Source organism: Pteronotus mesoamericanus, unplaced genomic scaffold, assembly GCF_021234165.1.
Source record: "Pteronotus mesoamericanus isolate MK-2021 breed Mesoamerican mustached bat unplaced genomic scaffold, CSHL_Meso_final contig_163, whole genome shotgun sequence".
Classification (NCBI taxonomy): domain Eukaryota; kingdom Metazoa; phylum Chordata; class Mammalia; order Chiroptera; family Mormoopidae; genus Pteronotus; species Pteronotus mesoamericanus.
Genome location: NW_026555064.1, coordinates 21,454,708 through 21,474,135, shown reverse-complemented (window position 1 = coordinate 21,474,135; position 19,428 = coordinate 21,454,708). Strand labels below are relative to the sequence as shown.

The following is a 19,428-nucleotide window of genomic DNA, read 5'->3' as shown; positions in this document are numbered from 1 at the left end:
GTGAGAGCGGGGCATTGTAAACGTCATTTATTAATGAGAACACCTTTCTCCACTCAGCAGGCAAGTGGAAACATCTACTTGTAAAGAACCACACTACTTACTGTGTTATTAGCAAATCACGCCTTCCGTTGTCTACTTGTAAAGATCTTTATTTGTTGAGATAAATAATATATTGTCTTGAAGTTAGATCAGAAAAGCCACACTGAATTTGCTAGTGCCATAAAATAAGTCATTTTAATAATTAAGATACATAAATAAGGCATTTATGATAGAAACAATAAAGGTGTCTCCCAACACTGTACAAATACTGAATTTCCCAGTAATTTGTAAGGAATACATTCATCTTACTACATTCAAAATAGTGATTGAACAATGATGATTACCATTTTTCCTGCATAATTTTCTCTTTATAGTCTATGAATCCACACAGTGTTACAGTAATTTACAGTGTCACAGTGCTTGGTATTCTTGAAGATATGGAATAAAACTCTTCTAAGGGTATGTAGAAAATAAAAATAAGGTAATTAAAAGTCATTTCTATAGCATTTTATAAAAACGGAACAATTAGTATATTTTCTGTAAACATAAGTTATGTGGCTCGTGCTCCGGGAAGGGTCAGCAGGTGCCATTTGCCTTTGGCGGCTGCGCGGCCTGGTCCTGCTGCCCCTCCTGCGTGGCGGGCGAGCGGGCGGCTCCGCAGCGGACGGCAGCTGGTGCCCTGGAGAGCGAGCGACACCCAGAATTCATGGGGAACCTGGGTCTTTCGAGGCTTGGGGCCGGGTGCACCTTCAGCGCTCCTTCTCCAAGGCGGTGGTTGATCAGGCAGCGCGTGGCCGCCGCCCAGGGAGCACGGTCGCCGCGCACAGGCTAGCGGCCCCGGGAGGCCGGTCGCCCCGAAGCCCCGAGGCTGCACTCATGGCGGCCGCGCCGCCTGCCTTGAAGGCGCGAGGGAAGGGCAGTCCCTGGCACCGGGCGGAGGGCTCGTGGGCGGCGCCGGGCGGCCCGCGTGAGCGGTGGCCGTGGGCGTGCGGAGCCGCGTTTGCTGCTTGTGTAGCAAACGGGTGGCAGGCAGAGGACCGGTCGTGGGGAGCAGCAGCAGGAAGCGGGCCTCACCCCCGGGACGCCCCCCGGCCACACGGGGGGCCCGCGCCGGCTTCCTGCGGCCTCCTCTTCATCTTCCTGTTCTTTCGCTTACCCTTGGCCTTATGTTTGCGTGGCTTCCTTCCCTCGCTCTCCTCTTTGTACCAGGGCCCCCAGACCCCGCCGTGGAGCTGGGGGTTGCTGCGCGGGTCTCCGGGCGGGTACCTGACGGGCACCGCGGTCCTGTTGAACCGGGACAGCCGGCGGAGCAGCTGCCGCACGATGCCGGGGTACCTGCCGGAGAGGTCCACTCTCTCGTAGGGGTCGGCCGTGATGTTGAACAGCCACACGCTCTTGCCAGCGGACAAGGTGACTCGTTCGTTGTGCCACCGGTTGGGGCCCAGGTTGCTGAAGGCCTGAGGGGGGACCCAGTCGCTGTAGCCGGGGTTGCCCGTGAGCAGCTTCCAGTGCCGCACCCTGATGGCCGACTGGATGGCCGTGTTCCAGATGCCGTAGCCCGCCGCCCAGGAGCCGTGCTTCGCCTTGGTGTAGATGGGGTCGATGTTGTGCAGGATGTCTTCCCGGGGGGAGCGCAGGCCCTCGCTGAGGGTCTCCCAGACGTCGTAGCCGTCCAGGTGAACGTCCTCGTCGATCTGCCCTTCGGCCAGCGCGATCAGCGTCGGGTACCAGTCGGTGATGTGCACGAGCTCCTTGCACACCGTGCCCCGGTTCTTCAGGAGGGGGCTGTGCACGAAGCCCACAGCCCGGATGCCCCCTTCCCAGTAGGTCCCTTTGCTGCCCCTGAGGGGCCAGTTGCTGCCCCCTGCGGCGGGCTGGCCGCCGTTGTCCGAAGAGTAGATGAGGATGCTGTTGTGGTAGAAGCCGTGCGCCTTGAGAGCCAGCGTCACGTTGCGGACCGCCTCGTCCAGGCAGGAGAGCATGGCCGCGTACCTGCGCCTGTTCACGTTGGCGATGGACCGGTAGCGCTCCAGGTACCTGCTGGGGGCTTGCAGCGGGGAGTGGACAGCCTGGTAGGCGAGGTACAGAAACAGAGGCTTCCGGGGGTCCTGGGAAGCCAGGATCTGCTGCACCCTCTGCGTGTACAGGTGTGTGGAGTACACGCCCCCGTCGTGGCCCCAGGCCGCACGGTCGTTTTCATACAGGTCGTAGCCGCACGCCCCGGGGCCGTCGCATTTGTAGTGTGTGTAGTAGTCCCCGCTCCCCAGGAGGGAGCCGAAGAAGGTGTCAAAGCCCCTCCTGGTGGGCATGCACTCCCTCCGGTAAAACCCCAGGTGCCACTTGCCCACCATGTGTGTGGAGTAGCCCAGCTCCTTCAGCTTCTGGGGCAGCGTGGCATTGTCCAGGGGGAGGCAGCTGGGCTGCGAGGGCCGGATGACCGAGTGCTGCAGTCCGGTGTGTATCTGGTACCTCGGCAGGAGAGCAAAGAGCGGGTCAGTGCAGGAAGGGGTGCTCTGCACAAGGCAGCGGCCCCCCGTAACGTGTCTGGGGGCAGGAGCTTCCCCCCGAGCCAGGCACGGCCGGTTCCGCACTCCCGCTGTGCGCTGGTCAGACCCTGCCTCGCGTCAGGGTCAGCGTTTGCCACGCCCTTGGCCGCGGGTGCTTTGGAAACTAAGCGTTCTCTGCCATCTCAGTGTTTTTAAATTCTCGCAACAGGATTTACGGGAATAATTGTTAGTGTTTTAGTTAATTGTCTGACACGGAAAACCACCATGATCAAGGAAAGGGTATAAATTTCCGAGTGTTATTGTTTTAAGTCATTATTATTTTTCATCTAGGGACCTCACATTCGCTCCTAAGTCATTTCCTGAAATAATTTATTTCAAGCTAATTCTGAAGTACTAAAACACATGCAAAAATTATGCAAAAATTTCCTGTTTGACTGTCAAAAATATTACAATTAGTCCTCAGCCTGTTAGGCCTGTCAAGGAAAAGACAAGGTTTCTGACTCACATCATTGTTGAAACACCATTTTAACGTTTTTTCAGCTGCAGTTGACATTCGGTATTATATTAGTTTCAGGTGCGTAGTGTTGAAAACGATTTTAGAGTAAATGTTGTGCGAAGGAAGGATTACATTTCCCCCAAAATAGCAGGAAGGGAGTTCTTTGATGTTTCCCACAGTGTTTACTTTTCAAAAAGTTTTACTCACAAAATAGGTTAAGAAACTCGGTCACGCTTTCTGTACATTCCAATTAGGTGAATGCGAATCTCCGGCATTGTTCTTTTCCCAAGGATGTTTTGTGACGGGCTTTTCCCCGCAGAACGGTCATCACGTAAGTGTATGAATTTTCAGTTTGGGTCAGGATGAGCCTACTAGTTCATGACATTTTAAAAGCTATCGGTTCTGTAGTTATTTATGTAAGTTTAAAAAGACTTTTTAACTAGAAAATGCAGAAATTCTGAGAAAATGAAGCTCATAGACAGTGTTAGGGCAACTGTGACAATGTCCTTGGAATCAAAGCACACCGTAACATACGATTAAAAACAATCGTTTTCCCCAAACTGATTTGCCCTGAGAGGCCCGTGTCGTCGATGGCTGGGCCTGGGCGGAGCAGCTCCGTCTATTTTTAACCGCCCAGCCGACGTGTGAGCGCTTTCCAGCGCCGCCCGCATCTGACGCTCCGTGCGGGGCTGCGGGTGCGTGCGGCTCCCGTGCCCAGCGGCCCTCGGGCCCGTCGACCCTGCCGGTCGGTCGGCTGCCAAACGCCCAGCGGTCGCAGGTGGGGGAGCGTAGCAGACTCCCGTGGGGGTGAGCGCATCACAGCCCCTTTCGGCGCCCAACTCAAGCGGGGCGGTGGCGGCGGTGGTTAGGAGTTTCACCTGGATCAGGGTTGCGACCGCTCACAGGTGAAACCACTGGTCTCCCGCAGGTGCCCGACGCTGGGCATCCCCTGCGTGCGCAGACGCGGCGAGAGGTCAAGGGGGCGTCGCGCGGCCGGTCAGCTCGGTGTTCCCGGTGTCTCCGGAGGAGAATGGTGTCCGTGCGGGAAACGTTAGAACCAACGATGGAGAGGCTTGGCAGCGGCTTCTGCCTCGCTGAGTTCTAGCCTCTTGGGCCCCATGGGAGGGAGGTTGGGGCGGAATCTGGGGCCTGCGTTAAGGGTGTGGTTTGGGTCCGACAGGCCCGGCTTTGACCGTGCTCCCCTCCTTCTTAGCTGTGTGGCTTTGCAGTGCTTCGCCCCCGGACCCACAGCTGCCCATCTGTAAGTTCGGGTGACAATGTGTAGGAGGGCCCAGCGTGGGGGAGGGGGTCAGCGAAGGACAGCCTTGCTGCTCTTGTCCCGGGATCCTGAACCGCGCCGCTCGCGTATTGCTTTATAGTTTCGTAGTTAGAGGCCTTCTTCCACGCGTGGTGCGGGTCTCGTCCTCACAACAAGGGGGAAAGCTGGGCTCCTGACGTCCATGCCACAGAACCGAGTTCAGAGGAATAGAGGGTCCCAAGTCCCCCCCGCCCGCCGGATGCCAACGCCCATTTGTTGAGTGAATGACAGAGAGTGCGCGGGACTCCACTGAGGCAGGAAAAGAGGACAGGCCCCGCGTCTTGAGGAGCGACTCTCTCCAAGGAGGGAGCAATGGGGAGGAAAAGGAAGCTTTCGTTTCCTGTTGTGTAAGTTTACGTAAAAATGAAATTTAGAGGAATAAGTCTCAAAAAATTAGCTTCTGCTACTCAGATTCATGACTAACACGGGACCAATTTTACCAAGGCCTTTGACTAATTTAAAAAGAAATCTAAGTGCCGAGTTCCCGGGAACACTCATGCCCATGCTTGTTGCCCCCGGTGGGGACACCCCCCAGGAGGCCGCGTGAGGCCGCGGGGGAGGGGACGGACCGAGCAAGTCATGCTGCAGCGTCGCCAAAAGCCGCTGTCCCCTCAGCTGCCCTGCGCGTCCACAGGGTGGGAACAGAGGGGCCCCCGAGCCCCGCTGCCCCGCCTGCCGGTCCCGCTGTGAGCGCGGCTGCCCCGGTGCCGGCGGCAGTGCTGGGCTGTACCCCGCACCCCCGTGTCTCTTCCCGACCAGCCGCGGGGGGCGTGCGGCCACCTCGGGGCCACCTTTCTCTGGCTGGAAGCGAAGAGCCAGTGACCACGGGAGGCCCCCTCTCAGTTTTGCTGGACAGTTACCCGAGGAGGAGCGCGGCCCCCAGACGGAGCTGCGGCGGCGCCCTCGAGGCCCGCCCTTGTGAGGGCGCCCCGGGCCGGCTGGGAGGCAGGCAGAGCTGGGAGCACGCCCGAGTGCGGGGGGCTCCCCCGGGGGCTCCCCGGCCGGGGTTCGCCTCCGTCGCCGTGGCTACCTCATGGCACCCCCGCGGGCGGCGTGCTGGCGTCGCGGCACCGAGTACGAGGAAGTGAAGCAAGAAGGCCGGGTGGGCAGCAGCCTCTGCCCCTCCGTCCCCCGGGCCCGCACACGGGGCAGGTCCCCAACGTGCGTTGTCTTTCCCTCCCGCCTTTCCCGGCCTCGACGTGGGAATGGAGTCAGACGCTGCGAAAGCCAGGACTCTGGGGATGCACACGATATAGTTACCAGGATGTGCACAGTTCCAAGAAAATGCTGGGGCTTGTCCTGCTGGGCGGTCGGAAAGGGGAGGGGAGCTCCTCCGTGTCGGCCGCCCAGGGCCGCCCTGCAGCAACGACCTTGGGAAGGAAGGGAATCCTGAGCTCCCCTCATGCGCCTCTCTGGCCCCGAACCCGCCCTGCGGTGGCTCCCCTGATGGCGGACGCACCAGCCGGACGAGCGTGGGGCTGGCAGGTGAGAGGCTTGGTCTGAAGGCAACGGGCGCGGGGCATTCTCTGAGCGACATAGGTCCTGAGTCAGACGGAGCAGAGAGAGGGGAGGACAGGCTGACCTTGTCTCCAGAGGCCGGCCCGGTCTGCGGGTCCTGCCGGGTGCTGCGACCTGAACGCCAGAGCCCTGCGCGTCAGCGCGAGAGGCCTGTGCTCAAGGGGCCGCTCTCTGTCCGCAGCCAGAAGGGGCTGCGTCTGCCCCCCCGGAGCCGTCCCTCGGCCCAGCACTGCGGACCGTCTCTGGCTGTCCCGGGTGCGCAGCGGCGGCGCCGGCCCGGTGTGGCCGAGGGCCCTCATTCCAGTACCGCCTCGTGCAGGAGGAGGGCTGGGGAGGGCAGCGAACAAGGGGGGGTTTCTGTGTTGAAGTCACAGGTGAACAAGTGGAAAGAGCAGGATCTTTCCAGGCAAAGCCTGAAGAGGCAGGAAGGAGAAGCCGGGAGCAGGGAGGCCTGGGGAGCTGGTACCCAGCCCTGCAGCTCCTTCTCGAATGCTTCCCGTGGGCGAGGCTCTGTTGTTCACGAGGCAGCCCGTTCCACTTGGGACCAATGTGCATATCGCAGGCTTGTGTCTGGACTGAGCCCGGCTCTGCTGGTCTGGTGGACGCCCTGCGTGACCGCCCCCACATACGTGCAGACAGGTCCTGTGTCCATGGCCGCTCGGCCGCTCCCGATGCTCTGTCGTGGCCAGAGCTGCCCCCGGGCACGCGCTGCAGTGTCCCTGCGAAAACCTGGCACCAGGGCTTGGACACGGTGCAGACCTCACTGGCCCTCGCCGGCCGGACTGGCTGACCGACCTCTGCGCTCCACGGGGACCCCTGTCTGCGGGGCTGGCAGCTCATCACACTGCGGGCAGTCTGCTGGCAGCGGGGCCCTATGTTAGTTTTTCCTTTGCCAGGTTTCCTGCATCGCGTAGGGCACAGTCTAATTTGTGAATCTTCCCGCCTTTGAAAGGCCTAGAAGATACTTGATTTTGTCCTGCACGGTGTGAACTGCTTCCCCCCGTGGACTCTGGTAAATAGGTGTCTTCATCCCATGTCCGAGGTGCGGCGGGGACAGTGCTAACTCAGAGCAGAGCCTTCTAAGGCGTGATGGGCCAGCGGCCCTCAGGTAGCCCCGCTTCCTTAATGAGGGCCTCAGCCGGGTTTACTCATCCTGCAGCCTGATTTCTTTCTTTAAAGGGTTGTCTTTCCAAAAGCCTTGCTGAAACCAAAACCCAGTGTGCTGATAACTTCCCCCATGTGGGCAGACCAAGTGCGCTCGCACGCGGTTCTTGGCGAATCTCAGGTAGGTGACCGCCATCTCTGATCCCATAGCCAACCCGCTCAGCAACCTCCGTTCCCGAGTCAAGCACAGTTTTTTTAGATCGGGACACCGTAATCAGCTCACTGGTCTTGCTTCTATAATCCTGATTTTTCTCTTTTTGACATTGAGGCTACACATTTCAATATTCTGATACCTGTGCTTTTCAGGAGTCGTCAGCGGCTGCTTTTCACTTTCTCACACATGTACTAATGTTCGAAATGGGGCCTGTCACATACCGCACGGTGGCTTCCCCACCCCGCTCCCCGCTCCCCGCTCCCCCGGCCTCCGCCTCGGCCTAGTGGGGGGGTCACGGAGCTGCGGTGCAGGGTGGCGTGGGTGCGGGTGCTGACAGCAGTCACTAGAGGGCGGCAGAGGGCTGAGAGGTGGGGGGGCCGCCCCCGGGGACCTGCCCTTGTGGGGGAGGAACGCCCCTTGGGCTCCTCTGAAGTTCCGGCTGAGATTGGTCCGCGCGAGAAGCGGCAGTCCGCGCGAGAAGCGGCAGGCCCCGCGGGTCCGCGCCAGCCCTCAGGGGCAGGGCCACACCATGGCCCGGGGGGCGGGGGGCGGTGAGGGTCCGCCTCGGACACAGTCTCGACACCCGGGCTCGGTGTCGCGCTGCCGTCTGGACTCAAGACTAGGATCCGAATCAGCCGTAATAGCTGCCGTTTGTTGCGTGTCCACTGTACGTCCGGTTATACACTAACAGTCTCTCTCTCGGAACCGCCTTTGGCAAGTAACGAATCCCCATTTCGTAGAAGGGAAACTGCGGTGTCATAAACGTGATGCAGACAGAGGCCGACTGCGCTGTAGTGAGCGCTCTCTGTCCCCACTGAGTCACTGGGACTCTGGGGACAGGGCGGGGCCCGGGCTGGTGACGCTGGGCTTCAGAGTCCCGCCCTCCCTCCTGAACCCAGGCGCATGGACACAGCTGGTCGGTCTGCTTGCTGGTAGTCACACGCCATCAACCCTTCACAGTTGAGAGTTCACGCTCCTTTTCAAGGAGGACGTAAACCAAGCCCATTCTACTAACACCTGTTCCCATTAGTGTCTTGGGGCAGACGCCTGCCTTGTAAACACGGCGCTTCATTTTTGTCCTATGGATTTAACGCAAAGTTAGTGCAATGAAAATGCCCAGTTATAAGTTGAATTTCAAATAGTACCGGTACCATTGGGCCCCACACATGAGCCACATAAACGTGGCCCGAGATCGACTTGGTGAAAATGCATACTAATTAAGGGAGGAAATATTGGGGGGGGGGGGGAAGATTTTCAGTTTTAGTAACTGAAATGCAAAATCTGTTCAGCAGTGGCATAAAAAGGGATTTTAACAGCGCTGCACGTTAATAACTTAGATGGAAGTGAAGATGAAGTGTTCTGGCAAAAAGGTGCAGAAGGCAGAAGTGGTAAGGCCACAATGTCAAGGACGCATGACTTAGGCTCGCAGACACTGCCTCGAGAAGGGGGAGAGCGAGAGGGCCGTGTTCCCGAGGGTGCGGGCCGCGCTCCAGGCCCGCTGGCTGCGCGCGGGTCGTGGTTCTTCGCAGCCTCACTGCTCGGGACGCCCAGTGGCTTCCTCAGCAGGGACGCAGCTGAACACGTCCCCCCGAAGGCTGTCGGAAGGGAGGCCTCCGATTTCCCAGGGCCGGCAGCCCCGTAGGATTCCGCAAACGCCCATCGCTACCTTCCCAGCATGTGAGAAACGTCGCCCTTGGAATTAATACAGGCTTTTCCTTGGAATTAAGACATAATGTTTCCATAGTAACTTCTGATCTTAAAAAAAAAAAACAATTTGCAAGGAGCATGAAATAGGATGAAATTTCAGGTTCGAGGAACATAAATCCATAATTCATATTTGCTTTTGTTTTCATCCATTATGAGGATACGGAATTTCAGTGCTTCTAAAGGAAAATGAATGAAACGTCTATTTCAAATTCCGCCTCAGAGAAATACCTGGGGAGCCCTGTGCTTCTAAAAAGAGAGACTGCAGTGCCTTTCCTTTATCTCCTTTAAAGGCCGAGAGCTGTTCGCAAGGGCAGAGCCCGCCTTCTGCAGGGGGACTGACGCAGGCGGCCGGGTGTTGCTGGTGGGCAGGCTTGGCCTCCGGCAGCTGGGCCGGGCCGGGCAGCCACCCACCCCTGAACCTCTTGCTGAAAGTAGCACTGTGCCTTTTACACCCGCGTTGTTTCCCAAATGCCACGAGCATTCCACGCCCAGAGCCCCGGGCCGGTTAGAAGGCAGCCCGGTTTGCCGGCACCGACCGGCCTCCTCCACGCTGGGCCGCGCTCCCTCCCGCCCTCCTGGCGGAGCCGCGGCCCCTTCCTCGGCGTGTGGAGTGCAGCGCGTCTGTTTCCGAGTCTGTGCCAGGGGCCGGACGTTAATTACTGGAGAAGTCGGAGGGAAGGGGGATCAAGGCACTCAAACGGGCAGCGAGCGGGAGAGGGCAGAGCGGAGCCGGGGAACGGAGAGCCGCCTGCCTGCCCGCTCCGCTCCGAGCGCGCGGGCCTTGCACTCACACGCCCGCCCTCAGTGGCCCCGGGGCGGCGGCTGCGGTTGCTCAGCCCTCAGTTGCTCAGCCCTCAGCCGTTCATCAGCCAGTTGCCCAGCTTCTTTCAGGCCTAACCTGGATGAACTCATGGCAACCTAACGCAAAAATTAATCTGTTATGACTGCAAAGCAAATAAGCAATGCATTTTATTGGGGAAAAAACGTGAAATTAAGCAGGCTAACAATTCATTGGAGAATGCAACAGTCTTTGGCAACAAAGGTGGATTTTAGCTCCACCGTGAAGGGGAGTTTCCAGTCTGTGTTTCCAGGATAGAACCTTGGAAACAAACCTGCGGCTCAGCCCTCCGTGCTGTTGTGCACGGACGCACCCGCATGTACGGCACGTGTTCACAGTTCACGGCCTGGTCTGTTTTTGTACCAAACTCAATGGTTTGCTTCCTCTGTGATTCCTAAGAAGGAAAGGTAACAATAACTTGCAGAAGACTGCGAATTGCCTCCGTGAGGAAACACCGAAAAGCCGGGCAGACGTTCCTGTAAGGATCAAATCCATCTTTCAGTCTCGTGACGTAAGGGCAGCCTGAACGTCAACAGACAGAGGGCCAGCGGGTCGGGCACCCAGGCCTCTGAGGCTGCCTCTCGGGGCCACGTCGGAGCTCGGGCCGCGCGCTCGGGCGACGGGGGTGCCCCGTCTCCGGACAGCGCCCCGCCAGCGCTTCAGGCTCAGGAACGTGGCCTTGGAAGAGGTCCCTGAGATTCGGCATTTTTTAAGAAATGAAGCACTGGAAAACTTCTCTTGTTAGGAGGGACAGGGTGTGAGACAAGGAGGGGGAACGACGGGCCGAGTGGGGCGAAGGTCAGGGGAAAGGCCATGCCCTCCCCTGGAGACGAGAGAGGAAGATGAGGCTCCGCTTGTGGGAAGGCACGATGCAGGGGCACCGGTTTTCACACAGGGCGGGGGGGGGGGGGGGGGGCGCAACAGCAGGGTTGTTGAAGCCACACAGGGTCAGGGTCAGACGCGGGCGGGGCTGCTGAGAGGTGGCGTGACCACGACCCACTCCTATGACTTCCCGAAAACGCCCCCGTGTCCTCCATAAACTTTTGCCAAATTAGTTCATGCATATTTTTCAAGGTAATAAAAGTCTTTTACTTTCAGGGCAGAGGTGAAGGCGAAGTGACAGGTGTTTGCAGAGAGACTGGCACCTGCGCAGTGATTTGTTTCCGCGCCTGTCATCAGCCGGCACCTGGGAGGCCGTGGGCTGAGGCTGCTGAGGTGACGAGAGCCCCGTTGGAGGGACACTAAGGTGTGGGGGTCGGGGGGAGGGGCGGAAAGGTCGGAGACAGGAGTCTCCTGGACAGCAGAGCACGTGGGGCCGGTGTCCGTGCCGGACCAGCACCGGGAGCGTTTGACGTCCGGAGCGGTGGGAGAGCGGGGCGCCAGCTCCGGTTACGTGGCTGGCGACAGCCGATGGCGTCCCCATGAATTCCGACTGTTGCTGTAGGACAAAGTGGCGGAAAACCGAACGGGAGACGACAGCAGCTTTCCTCCGCGCGCGCGCGGGGGGGGGGGGCTCCAGGCCGGGCCCTGCCTTCACCTCTGGGGGGTGGGCCGCGGGGAGCAGGACGCCCCGACCCTCTGCACCTGCGCACACCCGCTCCGGAAGCGCGGCAGAACGACCTGAATAGGCGTTCACGTCAAAGGGCGCTTTTTCTTTTTTTTTTAAGGCATCATTTACACTTAGGAACCCTGATCCTAGGGGGTGCCTGTGGCTTACTTGATCACGATTCTACTGTCAGAAAAATCCACATGGTCAGACAGGAAGAGGCGGCTCTTTGCTGCATGACCTTGTCTGCTGAGCTGTTCTTTTTGAAATGGACCTGTGAGACCTGACAGCCATGTCCCCACCGGTGTTGATTTTTCAAAGTCACAGGAAGGCTCGGAAAAAACCCGTTCTCTCTAAACTTCTAACCGTAGCATTTACATTTTTGTAAATGTTTAGGTATTAACTAAATACTGGTGGATGTAAGAACTGACCACACAGTGACTGACGTTTACTGAGTGCTCCCTGGGCCTGGGACGCGAGACGGGGACAGAGGCGGCACGCAGACCGGGGGTGCGCCGTGGGCGGGGACGCGCATGCGCACGTGCCTGCGACTGGGCCGTCGGCGCTGCCCCCTGAAAGAGCGGCGGAGAGTCTGCCATTGCTCTGTCCGGGTTTCTGATGCCAGGACGATTGTTAATCCACACCTTCGCACCCAAAAGCTGTGCATTGGACGCGCCGGGGGGACGCATGCCTCCCCCTGCCTCGGGAGCCCCCACAGCCCACAGAGCGGGCCTGCGTGGGGCCGTCCGTCCCGGACCACGCCGACCCCAGAGCTCCCGACCGTGTGCCTGACCACACACGGCGTGGCCGCGGGAGCTGGCGACGGGCCGTGAGAGGCCCATCTCCAGGAAGAGGCTGCCGTGGCCATCTCTTAGGAGGCGGCCTGGGGGAACCCCGCCGTGCCCCTCAGCCCGTTTATTTGAGCCTGTGCCGTGATCCCACCTTCCTGACACCTGCCCCTCGGATTCCGGGCCGTCCCCGTCCTCCTGCGCTCGGACCCAGCCCCTCTCCCCCACAACCCCCTCGCTTTCGCCAAAGAGCTTCCTGCCATGAGAGTTGTCCTGAGCAAAACCCTTAAGACCCGGGTCTTTCCAGGACGTTCCCTCCCCCTTCCCGCTCCAGCTGATCCCTGGCCACGTGCGGCGCGCTGGCCTGCTGCCCCCTGGCTGCAGAGCCGGAAGCAGGGACGCTGTCCTCTTGGCCCCTTGGGCACTTCCAGACAAGGCGGCCTGTGTCCTTCTCGCAGCTCCACGGACCCCCTCCCTCCTCTGCTGGAGTCCCTCACCCGCTGCCGCCTCTCACGGACGGTGCCAGATGGCTCCCTGCCCTTGCTGCACGGCGTCCCTCCGTCCTGAGGGACGGGAGCCCCAGAGCCGGCGCCGCCGCTCTCCGAAGCGCCTGCTCCTGCCATCGCCAAAGCCCACGCTGCCGACACGTTTCCCACCTCCAGTGCCTGCGTCTTCACGACCACTGCCTGTCTGTCCCGTGTTCAGGGTCGCGGTCGTGTCCTCGCCTCAGCCCCCCCAGGCAGCCGCCCCCCGGGGCCCTGGCCCTTCCGGGAGGACACAGATCCCACAGCCCCTCTTCCTGGCCACAGCTGGCGTCCACAGTCGCATGAAGCCTCCTCAGTGGGCGTCCTCTGCACACACACACCTGCTCCCGCGGGAGGCAAATGGGCACAGAGACTTGGGGCTGCCGCGCCCGCACGGCCTCGCAGGGCCGCCCGGCCTTTCCGCGGAGGCGCCGCCCTCCCGGAGCAAGACCTCCCTTCTCTGTCTTCAGACCTCAGCCAGGGGCCTTGCGCTCTGTGGCCCCAAGAAAGTAGGATAATTTCGGGGAGAGCAACCTCACGTCCCCCAAGCCGCGCCTTCCTACCCGTGTGCCCTGTGCACCCGCACGTTCTCTTCTCTCCAGGCCGTTCTGAAGGCGAGCAAGGGAAGGGCCTCCTCTCCAGGTGTCAGGTAAGAGGCTGTGGTAGTGGCCCAAGAGCCGACGGACGATGGAACAGCGCAGAGCGAGGAACAGGCCCCACGCACACGCACGTCGCTCGCGAGGAAGGTCACACTCGGGGGAGTGGAGGGCGTATGTCTCTTTCACAAATAATGGGGGCAAATGGACAGACACACGAGACACAGGCTTGAACTGTGACCTACGCCGCACTAGGCATTCACCCAGGTGAACTATAGATGGAAATATAAAAGAGACCACGTAACTTTTAGAAGAAAATAAGACTATTGTCATGAACTTGATTTAGTCAAAGATGTCTTAAACAGAACATAAAGGGGGAAAGATTATAAATAAAAGTACAAGAAGAGGAAAACCTTCTAGTCATCAGAAAGCACTTGAGAGGGTGGAAAAGCACGCGCAGAGCCGCGCGGCGCCGCGCTGCCCGCGCCAAGAAGTGGGCGCTGTGCGCACAGCCGCCGCGGGCGAGCGCGGGGAAGCGTCCGGTTGCGGGAGCACAAGGTGCGGTTCCGCGGCGCCGAAACATGCACTTGGTCAAAACACATATTTTGACAAAAAATAGGTATAATTTTAGAAAAGTAACTTCTAAATCAGATTTAATTTTCCTCACAATTAAACAAATATAAAGTAATTAAAGAAAGGAGAAATACAGGTTGGAAATATAGACACCAAAGTGCTAACACTAGTGCACTCTAGAAGAGGTACAGTCCTGACTCGTTCACACCAGCGGCTCGTGCTGTGCTGGCTGCTGTCACTTTTTTATTTGACAGCCTAAGGGAAAAAGGGTCAGTGTCCCTGACGAAATAGTCAAGTGTTGCGTGTTTAAAAATCCTCGAGGCGCACAGGTGGACAATCGCTGACCTAATGGGAGGGGAGACGCCTCCTGAAGGGAATACCCAAATAACCCGCGGAACGTGGAAGGGTGCTCCGGTCCATCTGACTCCAGGGACGCGCAGCCCTGGGCCGCAGTGGCGCACCAGCACACGGCCAGGACGACCGAAGGGCGTGTGCCACGGCTGGGACCCGGACGCGTGTGCCGGTGGCCATGTGGACAGCTGGGCCACTTTCAGGAGCTGGTGGGCAGCGTCCACAGAGACTGCGCATGAACACCCTTGCCACAGGCAATCCACTTCCTGACTGACAGACGAGGAATTGTGCAGATATGTTCATCTAGACACATGTGTAAGCGTGTTTGTGGCCACACTATGTACAGGGGCCCAACACGGGAAACAACCCACGCTGGTCTGCAGGAGACCGCACACGTAAATCATAGCGTACTAATACCAAACAACACCGTCAGCAACGAGAGTACATGAATTGTGTCTACAGGCAACGCCACGGACACATTTCACATACGCGATGTTGAGGGAAGCCGGACATGAGAGGACCTTCCCTATAATGTCATTGATAGAAAGTTCAACCACCAGCAGAATTAACCGAAGGTGTCCGCAGTTGGGAGGGGCAGGCGTTGTTTTAAGACTAGATGAATGTATCCCGTGTCCTATTATAAATACACATAATTTGAGTTACCCTTGCTTTTGTTCAAAATGATCGTCATGGTATTTCAAGTGGGAAAACTAAGAACAAAATAGTTAAGATTATTGCCCAAGATATAAATTCAGTTCAGGTTGCCAATCTGTTCTACTATAAAGTCTGAATAAAATGTGTCTCAATTTTGCAAAACTTCAGGTTCTCTTTCTGAAGCCTTCGCTATTTTGTTTAGTTTTTCAGATGCAGACATGGATGCATCTGAAAAACTGGAGGGAAAAGTGAAAAATTACTCTGAAATCAATCCCACGTAGGCAGCCACTTTCTCAGTCAACCCCTATGTTATGAGGCTGACGGGACACCCACAGCACTGTTTCTCAAAGTCGGGCATGGGGAACCCTGCGCTGCCACCTCTCTCGGAATCTGTTGCCACGCCCGTATACAATGGGGGTGGCCACGGCAGCACCTCGTACAGTTCTGGAGATGAAACGAGATCAAAACGCATCATCCAGGAACGCAGCTGCTCAGTGGGGGCGCACATTGAACACAAACGCTCTTAATTTACGTTAACGGCGCCTGGAGGATAGCCCCACACGCTTGTTAAATTACTACTGATTCCCCAGCCCAACCCCCGCCCCTGGAGTGGACTCATGGGCAGGCCCTGGGAACCTGCCCTGTCACCCGCATTGGGCGGCTGCGTTGTGCACCCACGCGTTGGAGGACCGCTGTGCGGCGGTGCGGGCGCACTCGTTCGTCCCTCGAGGTCCCGCACGGGAACGGGCCCAGGCCGGGGGCCTGCGTCGGACAGGCCGGCGGGGGCTCCCTGTGGCCGTGCAATCTCCTGTCGAACCTGGGACTGCAGACCCGCGCAGCCGGAGCAGAGGGATTTTTACGTGGACTCCAGCGAAACGTAAGGGAGGGTTGCTTGGTTAATAGTTACCAAAACGAGCTCAGCTTCAACCTTTGAAACCCTTTGAATCCTCTCAGATTCATATAACCTAGTTTTTCCTTTAAAATAATCTGGCCCATTTACATTTTCATTGTTGCTTTTTTTTTTTTTAAATATGTTACAGGATCCAGAATACACAGACATGTCCTCTCCATGGGGAAGGTGTTCCCTGTGTCGTTAACACCGCACAAGGCCCAGGACTAGGTTCCAGAGCCACTCCCTTCCTTAGCCTGTGCTGTGTGCTCCGCGGCCAAGTCCAGCAGTTTGGCAGGTGCACAGGCCCCGTAATCGACAGAAGCTCCTGTTGGCGCAAGGTGCGCCCCGTGCTGCGCTGAAAAAAGATTTCAGCCGAATAAATCTCACCACGGGCGGCTCGGCAGCATTGAAAGAACGGGGCAGTCAACCTCTGACATTAGAGAAACATTAGGGATATTTTCCAGCTTCTTTTCTGTTTCGTGTCATTAAGTCAATGTAAACAGTAGAAGAAAAACCTAGATACGGGGCTGGCCAAAAAGTCCGTTCAGTTTTTTTGTAAAATAAAAGATATTTTTCATTTTCACCAAGAACTTTATTGATTTGGATATTGTGAGCATGTTGGTTACCTCCCATGTGGTAGAACGTTGATTGTTCTCAATAAGGTCTCGACTGAATCGCTGTCAACTTCGGCTGGTTCACCCGACCGCGGAGCATCGTCCGGCGAGAAGTCTCCAGCACGAAACTTCAGAAACCACTTCTGCCGTGTTTGATCACAGCACCTTCTCCATGTGTTGCACAAACTTTTGTGTTTCAGTTGCATTTTTACCTTTCTTAAGCATAATAAAGTATAACATGCTAAAAATGTTGCGTATTTTCTTCCATCTTCAATATTAAAATGGCTGCACAAAAATTCACCAATTTTGGTGAGTTTTTTTAAATGCATGCTGATATGACAGCTGTCACAATACAATCGAACAAAACATTTCGGAATGAAGTTACAGACAACAAAGCACTACTACGCCAGGTTACGGAAAAACCGAATAAACTTTTTGGCCAACCCAATAGCCGTCAGGGCAAGATAACAGTAGGAACTAAATTTTGTGTGGTGAAAAGCCGGACAGAAAAAATTCGCATCATTCCGTTGCACATTGTCCAAGTCCTGTCGACTGAGTAAATGTAAATTCTGCGGTTTGTGGAGGGGGGTCCGTCCTTAGGACACGTGCGTTTCAGAAGCCGAGTGCGAGCGGCTGATCCTGGACACGAGAGCGCAGCCCCCAGGCGGCCGGACAGACTTACCTTCCCAGGCCACTAGCTGCTCCTGTGGAAATGGCAGATGCCCCTGACTCTGCCACAACGAACCTTCAACACGAGTCTGCAGTGCCGTGAGACTTCTCTCTCTTTCTCAAGAGAGGAAAGGGTGTTGTTTTTCTTTCTTTTCTGGCAGTGATGCTAAGTCCTGACCGTTTGCGGAGCAGTGGGAACCACGCGGCAAGCAAAAGTGTCTGCGAGACAGAGATGCCTACAAAATGGTCTTTATTTTTCCAGTGGATACTGGCCGCTCTCGTGGGATCCGGTTCCAAGAACAACCTCACTGGAGCTGACGTCACAAGACACACACACGCGGAAGCCTCACGGCCCCTCCTCCCCGCCCGTTGCAGCCTGACCTCTGACCCTGGAGCTCAGAGCACCTCCACTCCAGGGCTGAACGGGGGCTTCCACATTAGTTACGATAATACTGAAAACCTTACTTAAGCATCCTAATAACCTTACTTTTCTTATAGTTACTCAGAAAATTCCCAGGCACAAGAGAAGCAGAGAAAATTCAGAGGCAGCTGGACTCCCACTGAGTCTTCGCAGGGTTTCCTTGCCTTTTGAGAGCATCTCTGGGCATGGCCTGTGCTAGATTCCGGAGGAGGTGACTTATCAAAGGCTCCTCAGAATTTATGGGCCGCCCCGCCCCGCGCCCCGCCCCGGGTGCTCTCTCTCTGGGTGACCTGTGGATTTGATGACTCAGTTCTAGACACAAACCAAGAATTGTAGACAAATGGTCTGTCTTTCCTGTCAGTGGTGGTGACTGAATTCCAGGGTGACATGGGACACTCGCTCAGCCTGAGCCTGCCCACCCCGGGCTGACTTGGGAGAGGGGGCCCCTGGGGGCAGGCTGGGGGGTGGGGGAGAGCGGGGGCGGGGCGGGCCGCTGGCAGGGCAGTTCTGCTCCCGGTACCAGTAACGGAACACCATGGGCCTTCCCGCCCTCCCGGACGCATTCACGCGCTCGCTCTTTCATCTGCACTCATTCCGTTGTTCCCCACATTTCTCTACTCTCCCAAATCAGGAGCTGGATCTTAGTTAAACGCTTAAGGTGTTCAAGGAACAAACGCACAACACGGTAACACTTACTTTCCAGTAATAAACTGACTTCTGGACGGTGTGCAAATAGGCTGGACATAGTAGTTCTCCAGTTTGACCCCTTCGGCCGCGAGCCTGTCCAGAGTGGGGGTCCGAATCTCCGAGCCGTGGTAGCCCACGTCCCTGAAGCCCTGGTCATCGGCCAGGATGAAGATGAGGTGCGGCCGGGAGCTGGCGGGAGCGCCGGGCTGCGGCCTGGGTTCAGCGTCCTGGTCCTCGCGGCTGCGTGCCCAGGACGGCTCGCCACAGGGGAGGAGGCTGAGGACCCAGAGGCCTGCCAGCGCGCGCATGGCCGGCGCCCGTCGGACCCCCGGCCGCTCGCAGCCCCCCAGGGCCATGCGCTCCAGTCCCCGCGGGGTCCCTGCGCCTCCAGGCGCACATGCATGCGGGAGCGGGAGACCCGCGCCGCGCCCGCGTCTGTCCAGCGACTTCGATCTCCTACCAGGGGTGGCTCCGCGGGCCGGGGAGTGGGGGAGCGGCCGTCTCCATCACCTCCCCGTCTGTCCTCCCTGGGCCGGCAGCCTCCGCGGGGTCCGTCTCGCCGCCCAGAAGTTCTCGGGAAAAACGTCCAGGGAGGGAGAGGACATCACCAGGCAGCTCTGCGTGGCCGAGCCCTGGATTTGGGGCGAGGCTGTCGGGATGCGTAGACAAAGGGATCTCCACCTGGAGAGACCGCACCCGGGTCTTCCCCTGGCAGGTGAGATGCTGCCCGGGAGGGCGCGCCCGCGCCGGTCACTCTACTGTCCCGGTCACTCCGGTGTCCGGCCCTCCTTCCCCGGGCCCCGCTGACACCGGCCGGTCTCCGGCCCCGCCCGGTGCTGGGCGCAGAGAGGAGCCAGTTTCCTGGGGGCCTGCACGGCCGACCCCGTCCTCGGCGAAGGTGCCGCCGGGCCGGCCCTCGCGGCGCCCTGGGTCCTGGTCCCCGCGGAGCCGAAGAGCTCGCGCTGCGGCCGCAGGCGATGCGTCTGCTCCGGGCCGGCCCCCCCACCCCCACTCAGTGAATGAATCACCGTCGGCGCCGCTGCTCCAGCTGGGGGGTGGGGAGGCCGGCGCTTCCTCCCCACGGGAGCCCGGAGGGGGGGCGGGGGCCGGGGCGGGGGCGGGCGCTTGGGCGCCGACCGGCTCTGGGAGCGCGGGGCCCGCCGCCCGGGCCCCAGTGCCTGTGCGGACAGAGAGGGAGAGTCCGCGCCGGTCTCTGTCGGAGACACTAGGGCTCCCCCTTCCTCTCCGGGTTCCTTCACTCCTCCATCCCCGCCTTGAAACAGCCTTGGGTTGGATCCCCGTCCTGGGCCGTGGGCAGCCCCGCTCCTTCCTGGTGGTGGCTCCCCACGTGCTGGGGCGCCCCGTACGCGCC

General features: G+C 58.4%; 1 protein-coding gene across 1 annotated transcript; it reads right to left on the bottom strand.

Moving 5' to 3' along the window:
- Positions 1-1,109: 1,109 nt before the first annotated feature.
- Positions 1,110-18,412, bottom strand: ARSJ (arylsulfatase family member J). The gene is made up of 2 exons (XM_054562030.1): positions 18,066-18,412; positions 1,110-2,508 (listed from the first exon to the last, which is right to left on the bottom strand). The coding sequence occupies exons 1-2, from the start codon at positions 18,410-18,412 to the stop codon at positions 1,110-1,112; spliced, it is 1,746 nt and encodes a 581-aa protein (XP_054418005.1).
- Positions 18,413-19,428: the final 1,016 nt, after the last annotated feature.